This window comes from Buceros rhinoceros, unplaced genomic scaffold (assembly GCF_000710305.1).
Source record: "Buceros rhinoceros silvestris isolate BGI_N320 unplaced genomic scaffold, ASM71030v1 scaffold9475, whole genome shotgun sequence".
Classification (NCBI taxonomy): domain Eukaryota; kingdom Metazoa; phylum Chordata; class Aves; order Bucerotiformes; family Bucerotidae; genus Buceros; species Buceros rhinoceros.
Window position 1 is genome coordinate 27,998 of NW_010412279.1, and position 9,209 is coordinate 37,206.

Genomic DNA, 9,209 nt, shown 5'->3' on the forward strand with positions numbered 1-9,209 from the left:
TTTTAATCACATGGACTTTACACCAGGACCACACAACCCCCAAACTCAGCACCATAGCTACCTACCACAGTACCACAGGACTGCAAAATCTTACTTTGTTTTTCTGTGTGGTTCTCCTGTGCTTTCCACCTTCTGCACGCAGTTGTCAGCATGCTTGCTCCCTGCTGGACTGTGAGGAGCAGCATTCTCCAGAGCACTACAGCCCCCAAGGCTGGGCGAGTGGGCAAAGGGACAAGCACAAGCAGTGACCCAGTGGGCACAGAGGAGAAATGGCCCCTCGCCAGAAGCCCAGCTCCACCAGTTCTGCCAGGTGGCTGAGCATCTGCCAAGCCCTGCCGGCTGGGAGAGGCAGAGGCAGCCTGTTACCTTCATAAGGTGCCCCCGCGTCCCAGGGCTGAGGTGGGGTCGAGGAGGACCATACACTGGGTGCTTCTTTTCACTGGGAGGCAGGTCCACTTCTGGCCGGCTTCCTCTGATGAAGGGTGTCTGCGAGGGAGCAGCCTCCTCGGCAATGCTCCCAAAGTGAAGAGGGGTGAGGAGGAGGCGGCCCAGCTTTTCCCCTGCTCTCTGAAATACCAAATCGAGAGAGAGAGAGAGAGGCATTTTGAGTGGGACCTTTGCAGAGCAGACTGTCTTGTGCACTGACGTTAAGGCTGTTTTTGTAGTATATCCCTTAGTACATCTTTAAGCTCACAGGATGATCCAGACCATAAAATCTGTAAGTCTGAAATCTGCTTCTGTCCTAAATCACTAGACTGCAGAATAACTGATATACAGGAGAAGAAAAATAAAGGTGAATTAAGTTCTGTTTGTGGGATCTTAGAGCTAGCTGAAGAATTTTGGGCCAGTGCAGTTTCCTCTTCTGTGACAGGAGAGCCACGGGTGAGCCATCCTCCAGCAGAAGGAGAAGGAGCAAGGCCCAAGCTGAGCACTTCAATGCCTTTTCTTTACACCAGGCTCACACAGGAATGCTAGCACAGACTCCAGGGCACCTGCAGCGACCCTCATACATGCAGTTTTTACGTGTAAAGAGATTGTACAATTGTTCCCTCCTGGTGCAGAAAGGAAACAACTCAAAATACTAGGTAAGACCATCTTTACACCCATCTATAGCTATTTCAACTATATGTCATGTAAATTCCAGTCAAAAGAAAACTTAATGTTTCATTCTGTAATAGATCCATCAAGTTTCCAGCAAACACTCAGATCTTAATTTCTTCCTCCTTCCAATGACATATTTGATCTTCCTCAGCCTCTGAGATCACTAGATCCCCCAGGGAATGCAACAGCCAAGTACAGAGAGGTCAGATTTCATAAAGTAAGTAACCTGCAAGGCTCAGCAGAATGTGCAGGTCACAGAAAGGCCATTTCCAGTTTTGGGAACACCCTAATAATCAGTTTTTATACACATATAATCACTTTCCCCAAGTCTGCTATAATTTGTTATTAGTAGCTGTTGTCTTCCTCATGAATCTATCAGCTTGCACAGTTCTTGGGCAGCTGTTCTTAATTCACTTCAGGCAGGGCAGGGCACAAAGAAGCCAAAGAAGCCAAGGGAATAAATAAAAGCTACTCAACTCGTTAGAAATGGAGGGGGGTGGGGTGGGGTGCATGGATGAAAGAAAAATACAGCTGTTCAAGACAGAAGTCAGGAAAGCTACTGGAGTTTTAAGGAAGAAAACATAAAGGTAAAATTTAGGAAAAATTTCTTCCCGAAAAGGATTTTCCAGGCCTGTCCCAGGCTGCCCTGGGCAGTGGTGGAGTTGTCCCTGGAGGGGTTTCCCAGACCTCTAAGATGTGATGACCTGGCAGTGCTGGGTTGACAGTTGGACTTGATGACCTTAAAGGTCTCTTCCACCCAATGCAGTCCTATGATTCTTTTCCCTGAGACCTCTTCTGTGTACGTGGATACACACTCTCATTCTCTGTCTAGCTTACCCAGCCAACCAAAGTAGTAGGAGCATTACTGAAGATGGGAACTAGGAGCTAGATCAGCTGAAGGAGCTTTTGCAGTCCAAAGCCATTGTGACCCACTGAAAGCACATCCTCACTGGTCAGTGGATGTGTTTGTTCAAGTTCTGTCATGAGCACTGTCCTAAGAAAGATCAAAGCTAACTGTCCCTGCGTTGCAGCTCCTACTATAGCTGACAGTGGATACACTTGGGGTTGCTGAAAAGTGAAAGGTTCCTCCGGTAATCTGGGCAACAGAAGAATGGGAAATTGTCTGCCATAAGCCCTTCCTTTGCTTCGATCAATAGCACCGAGCAACTATTTCTAACCTTCTTCAATACCTCCTGCACACAGTGCTGACGAAGACGTGTATTTTTATAGCACAGCATTTTTCTTATAATAGTACGCAAAGCTAAAACTTTCTTCATCAATTACCTGTCTAGAAAAAGAAAAGTCAGTGTTAAAACCTGCCAGATCCTTAATATGATTGACTACAGCTGGGTTTAGTCAGCAAAAGGTCTGCACGTAACAAATGGCTTGTCCGCCTGTTCTCCGACAAGAAAGACTATCGAGGCTTGAAGATCATTTAGACTCAATCAAATGCAAATGCTGACGGAAAACTCCGGGTTTCGTGACTCTTGATGTGCCCCACCGGGGCATGGAGAAATGTATCGCCACTTTACATGTATAGTGCAGAATGGCTCTGAAAGGCCTTCCTGCTCGCTGCTGCCGCTTCATCCTGCCAGGCCGGTGGCTGTAAGATACTCATTAACGCAAGCGACAGATTGCAGAAGGGTGTGTTTCTCAGGTGGCACTTCCCTGCTAAATGCTTATGAAACTGTTAACTGTGGAAAACAAAAGATGGAAGGGTGATCACTTGGACAAAATGAGTTTTATAGCAAAACCAAAGAAAAGCTCACAGCTATCCTGTATTTTGCAGGTGGGGAATAGCAACAGTTTTTCCCTGGTGATGGGTCCTTATGATACATGCAGATATCTGTAGGATATCTTTCAGATACAGAAAGATGTGCCCTTTATTATCAACAGAGAGTCCAAATTAAAGAAGTGACTTGAAGTGGAAGAAATTGGCCTTGCGACATACAGAACATCTCCCCTGTCACCATATGGGTGGGGTTCACAAGATTTTAAGATGCAGTTCATACAAATATTTACAATATAATAAAATTGTTGATTGTGGCATAAAAAGCTGCAAGATTTGATTTATCTTTTTCTTTTTCTTTTTTCTTTTATTTTTTGTGTGCATACTCTGGTCAGAGTAAGACTGACTGTAGAAGAGAGCAGATTATTTTGCCAAGAAAGTCTGGACCAGATGATCCTTGAGGTCACTTCCCAGCCAGGATTCTGTGATTATTAAACTGCAGTGTAGTATAAACCAATATATTGCAGCGATGTTTTTCCTTTAAAACATTTTGCAGAATAATTATAGCTGGAACAAAGGAAGCTCAGAAAATTTAAACTCTGGAGCTTTTGAGTTTTTTGGGGAGAAAAAAAAAAAGAGAAGAAAATAGCCATAAAGAAGTTCTGACACTCATTTCTAAGTTCTAACAAATACCTCAATTATACTCTGGTTTGTCACATCCACCCTTTGACTTTGGACTTCATCCAGTTTCCTGTGGAACCAGAGGAAATCTAGCTCAAAACTTTGGTTGTGCTATTTTCTAAGTGGCATAATACAAACCACCAGTTCAACTATCATTTTCCTCTGCGTCATTCAGTAACACAACTGAAGTCATTTTCCTGAAAAGAAGCAACTGCCCTTTTTTGTTTATTTTAAATTGCAAGTGATTCCTCACTGGCTCATTCAAGCCTTAAAATAAGGAGAAGTCACTGATTATTTCATCATTTCCAGGTTTCGTCTCGGACCTTCCTTTAAGAATTATAAAGCATCCAATCTCCACGCTTACAGTTACCTACACAGAATGGATCCGTACAAAGAGGAATCCCAGCACTTATACAGACTGAAAATGGCAATGTGAGCTTTTACCTGGAGGCATGGCAGTCTCTTAAGGCCTCGGTGTGGCAAAGACTTAGCATATGAGCCGTCCTACTAAAGCAAAACTCATTCATACGCTTTTTCACTGGTGGAGTTTTATTTATATATATTTTTTTAGGCAACATATTATGAAAGTTGGAAGGAGGAAAATAAACCGGTAACATGAGGTGAGCTAACCGTCCGTGTACACGCGCAGCATCTCACCACAGACAACCCTCGGTGAGGCCAGTGGCTAAGCCAAACAGTAAGTTTGTCTAATAAAGAGAAATTTTCCCTTAGTGGCAAAAACCAACACTCCCAAGGGACATCTTTGCTCTCTAGTGCAATAGCCTGCAGATGTGACTAGATCTAAAAATAATTTCTAAGAAAAAGTTCCAGCATTTAATACGATATATGTACTGCCTTTCTAACGCTTCCTCCGCTCTTTGTCAGATGGTGATGTAAAGAATTGCATAAGAAAACAAACAAACAAACGATAAAAATTAACTTAATTTACACAACCAATAAAAAAGTTTAAAGCCATGATAGAAAAATAATATAAAGGCTAGATACATTAAATGCCAGTTCGACAGTATTAAGCTTTGGTAGAAGAGTTAAAGAGCATAGCACCAATAAAATCCAATGTCAATACACGCTTCAGTACGCATGAGCGGTGATGAAAATGTAAATTTTGGCAAGAAAAGTAGTGTATGTTCCCTGACGCCACAGTTTCATTTCAACATCCAACAAAAAGTCTTTAGGCTCCTTCACTTGTCGCTGAAGATAGACAATGCCCGTGTACGAGTTCAGCCTTCGAGTGCTGAAGTAGTTTTCTTCATTTCCCTTGTTGATAGTAAGGATTATGTTGTCTCCAGCATAGGCAGGTGAGGGTCCAATACGGAAAATATGAGCTGGGACCACAATGTTGGTTTGGAAGTTCAACTGGTAATAGGTAATGCGCACCGGGGTGTTTTGGCAGTCCAGATAATTAAAACAACTGATGCGTTCACACCTCCTAAGGGATGAGAAATGAAGCACGTTCAGTGACCATGGAACGGCAGGTCAAAATACACATATTTCAGAGTATTGCACAAACAGGAGCCCCAACCTTCAGCTGGGTAATTGCCAGGCACTTGTTCTGCTTTTCCAGTGGCCATAAAGCATTTGTAAATGATATAATGGTCAGAGTACAATAGTGCAAGAAAAAGATCGTGGACATGGACAGCTGTGTTGGGAAGCTCCCCAACCAGGAAAGAGCCTGAGTCATGCACGGAGCTTGGAAGAGGAGCCCATGATTCATCACTGACAGCACAATCCTGGGACAGTGCTCCCAGGAAAGAAAAACATAAACCACTTTTTAAAAGGTGGTGAAAACACAGGAGTGGGAAACAAGCTCCCCAACTTGCAAAGCTGCTCAACTCCATAAGGCAGGAAAAGTACGTTTGCAGCCATAAGCAACTAAAGGTTGGAGATGGGTAGGGAGACTGGGGGCTCCCAGACCTCAGCTGCTGGGGAGCTGGGAGCTGTGCCATTCCCAGAACTCTGCAGCCTGGCAAGCTCGTTATCCTGCTCCCCTTCAGCGTTTCAAAACTCTCGGAGGAACTGCAATCCGAATATTAAACAGGGAGCCCCCAAACCACTGTAAAAGTAGCACACCGAGCAGCCTGGCAGCCACTGCAATGACATAAACAGCACAGAATATTGTACTGTATTTTAAACTTAATTGTAAGCAGAGCCCTTCCAGAGCTGCAGCGAGCAGAGCTGCTAGCTCTGGTGACGGCTGTTACAGCAGCAGCTGGAGGGCAAACGGAGGGCGCTCCAGGGCTTGGAAGAAGGGAGATGCAGAACTGAACAGAAGCTCCACACAGGAAAAGTCTACGTGCTCCAGGGACCAAAGCAGCTTCTTAGGGCTCCGAGCACTTACGCCCGCACACAAGCGAAAGCACGACGTAACATCCACGGCCGCTGGGCTGGGCTATGCGCCTCGTGGCGATGGCAGTACTTACATGTCAGATACTTTTCTGTAGTTGGAAGGGCAGTCGAAGGACAGGCAGCGGAAGCTGCCCTGGATGTTATAGCAGGTCTCTGCTGCTGAACAGTTATGGGTTCCTATTGCACATTCATCGATATCTAACAAGAAGAACCACAAGGAAAAAGACATGCTAAGTTCAAAAATAAGAAATGATCACAATTTATGGGCTGTAATACGCGTACGAGACTCTATGTGCATGAGAAGCAAGAGGAGTCAGCTCTGCAAGCCGAGGGTCCTTGTCGTCCCTGCTCAGTTGCTGCCTGCAGACCAGCACAGCGAGAACCCCGGCAAAACACCTGGGGTGTGAAGCACAGTCAGATGAGGTGTGTCAGGTTCACCTCTGTGCAAAGACACTTGCTGGCCTTTGGAGTGACAGGGTAAACCGCAGTTTTCTGATTCCTATGTTATCTGCTAAAAAAACCCCAAATCTTCTTCCTTGATGTGGTTTAGCAGTGACCTGGCGGTGCAGGGTGAATGGTTGGACTCGATGATCTTAAAGGTCTCTTCCAACCAGATGATTCTATGATTATCAGTTAATAAGCGATGACAGGAGCACTCGTGTGCAACAAACAAGGGAGCCTACTCTTCCCTACAAGCAGCTTGTGATCCTTGTCAAGCTGTTTGAAAGTCCTTCTGCTTGGCAGAGACATGTCCTTCTCCTGCAGCACATGGCCATGGCTGGCCTTCTGCCACAGGGGAGGTTCCTTTCCTTACTCGTCCTTCACAAACACTGGCACACTCCTGTGAACGTAGCTGTTCTCATTCTGATGCAACACAGGGTTGAACTTTCAGTGGAGAATAACGTGGGAAGGAAAATTCTCAACCCCCAAGATCCTCCTCTGTCTTGCTACTTCCCATTGCAATAAACACCAAACATGAACCTCTTTGGTTCAAACCAAACACGAACATCTAGAGAGAATCCCCTGCACGGTCACAGTCTCCCTTGCTCCTGAGGTGGCAGAGATGTGTTTGAGTAACATTATAAACTAGGTTGAAAGAAACCAGAATAAAATATCTAGATAGCGCTAATCTAAGGCAGTGGAACCCCAAACTTCTCAGACCCGCCAAACTGTCCATCCCCGTAGCTGCCGTGCAAGCTTCCCACAGGCTGTTCTGATTGAAGATAGCTTTTAAATTGCTTCCTGAAAGTGACGGGCCAGTTTTTACAGCTTCACAGGTCACCGGTACTCCCTGAACCACAGCTTCGTGCTTAGAGCTAGTGAGGTGTTTCTAAACAGACGTGGTGCTCATACACTGCTCTGCACGTGAGCACAGTACACGGGTGATAAGCTCAACAGCTGGAGGAAGCATTTAACTGGCTGCAGGACTGGTTTCCCATCAGAACATAACCAACCCATGTGAGAAGCCAAGAGGACCTTCTCACCGAGTTTTTGAGACTTGGAAAAAGCTGGGCTATGTCAGGAGAAGGATTTATCGATGCACGAAGGTTGCTCTGGATTAAAGCAGGGTGCAAATACAAAGCAGAGTAAGCACTGCTGCACAGCTGCACCATCCAGGAGATAAGAGCTCCACCAGACTTATGAAGTATGGGCACTGAAGAACAACACTTCAGAATGTGGCACACATTTCTGAAAATTTAAATTAAATACAAATATCTCTTCATAATGAAAAGTAATGTTGCAGAAGACAATAAAGAACATTTAAAGCTCAAAGACACTTTATGGCCTAGAGCATAAAACGTGGTTACCTAAATAATACACGTGCACGAGCCCAAGCCATGGACCTGAAAATGCTGAAAACCAGATGCAATAAGAAGGATCCAGCTTGAGCAGAAACTATTGGCAAAGATCTCACAGTCACATTGTGTACTCCCAAACGTCTAGACAATGCACGGAGGCTTTAAAAATGAAATAAATGCTAACAGACAAACCATGTGGAGTGTGCAGGGCTCTGCGGTTCTGCCAATTGTCACAGAGGAGAGAGACTCAGAGGAGAACTACCACCTCCTACCACCTCCATTCCCCTGGGATGAGAACTGATCTCATACACTGAACTGACTGGTTTAAAAGTCTTGCAAAGAAAAGTATACAATAGGAAGCAGGAGAGAATCAAAGAAAATTAAATCCCTTGCTGATTCCCAGAAGTGCCCCTAGGTGAAAAGAAAATCTCTTCCATATTGCAATCGTCATGAAAGCACTCGCTTCACCAGTTTGGCGGAGCTGTGGAATACCACAGGCAGTTTCTCCAAAAAGATCCATATGTTGAGGCACTATTACATGAGGTACAACTCATCTGACTGAAAAAACAAGGTACAAAGAATGTACCACCAGTGACTGAAGAACTGGTCAGATGACGAGCAACTGGAGCCAGATCTTTAGCTGGAGGAAACAAACGAGTTTAGGGCAGCTGACATCAATTCAGACTGTTCCTCTGACCACATTTTCAGAGTGACCTCAACAGATAAACCTGCCCAAACTTGTAACTACGAACTTTCAGAGCTCAAAAAAAGTGCACGGACCAGGGGCTACCTCCAGTGTCTGATTAAATCCCACTGCACCCAGCCAGGCACAGAGCTGCCCCGCAAACGCCACACTTTGCTTTGCCCTCTAAGGTGACAGAGATGCTTCAAAAAGCTCTTCCAAGTGTTACCGTAAAGTTCCCCCAGCGGGGCTGGTCTGTGCGATAGGAACCCTCATCCACACAGGGTGGGTTTCACACCACGCAAACAACACAACTGCCATCCAGAGGTCCACGTGGCCAACCTTTGTTCTCCAGCGCCTGGAGCACACTGGGTGCCTCCAGCTCGGGAGAGCTGTGCTGGCTGGTGAACGCAGTGACTCACACTATTAACTCTGGAAGAAGTCCTCAGTTCAAATCTCACTGCTGGCAGAGGTGGCAACTAACGTGCCAGCGCTCTAAGTAGAAAATAACAACAAAAAAAAGCCCTAGGAGAGTTCTCTGAAGGTGACTTTTACATAAGATTTTAAATACATGGATATAACTGCACTCTGAAGTCATACTTTAAAAAAAGCTTTAAAAATAAGCTTTCAAAATATTTTTAAAGTGTTTTCATTTTCATTTACTCTGTTTCTGTGCTCCAAAGTCAGGCTCAGGTAGGCTCATGCTATTCATGATTTACACAGTGCAAATTCACTGCCATTACCAGTAAGAAGAGACTTTAAACAGAGGAGATACATAAACAGAAGTTATGTGAAGGGTTCCTGCAAAACTAAGAGCAGGAAATGCCTGGTAGTTAGTGTAACTGCAGGAATG

General features: G+C 44.9%; 1 protein-coding gene across 1 annotated transcript in view; it reads right to left on the bottom strand.

Moving 5' to 3' along the window:
- Window positions 1-4,281: 4,281 nt before the first annotated feature.
- Window positions 4,282-9,209, bottom strand: part of FBLN2 (fibulin 2) — a 73,999-nt gene continuing 69,071 nt past the window's right edge. The window contains exons 15-16 of the mRNA XM_010136333.1: window positions 5,950-6,073; window positions 4,282-4,958 (exon numbers count right to left, since the gene is read on the bottom strand). Coding sequence (XP_010134635.1) covers window positions 4,601-4,958; window positions 5,950-6,073 — 482 coding nt within the window. The 3' untranslated portion in view covers window positions 4,282-4,600. The remainder of the gene's footprint in view (window positions 4,959-5,949; window positions 6,074-9,209) is intronic.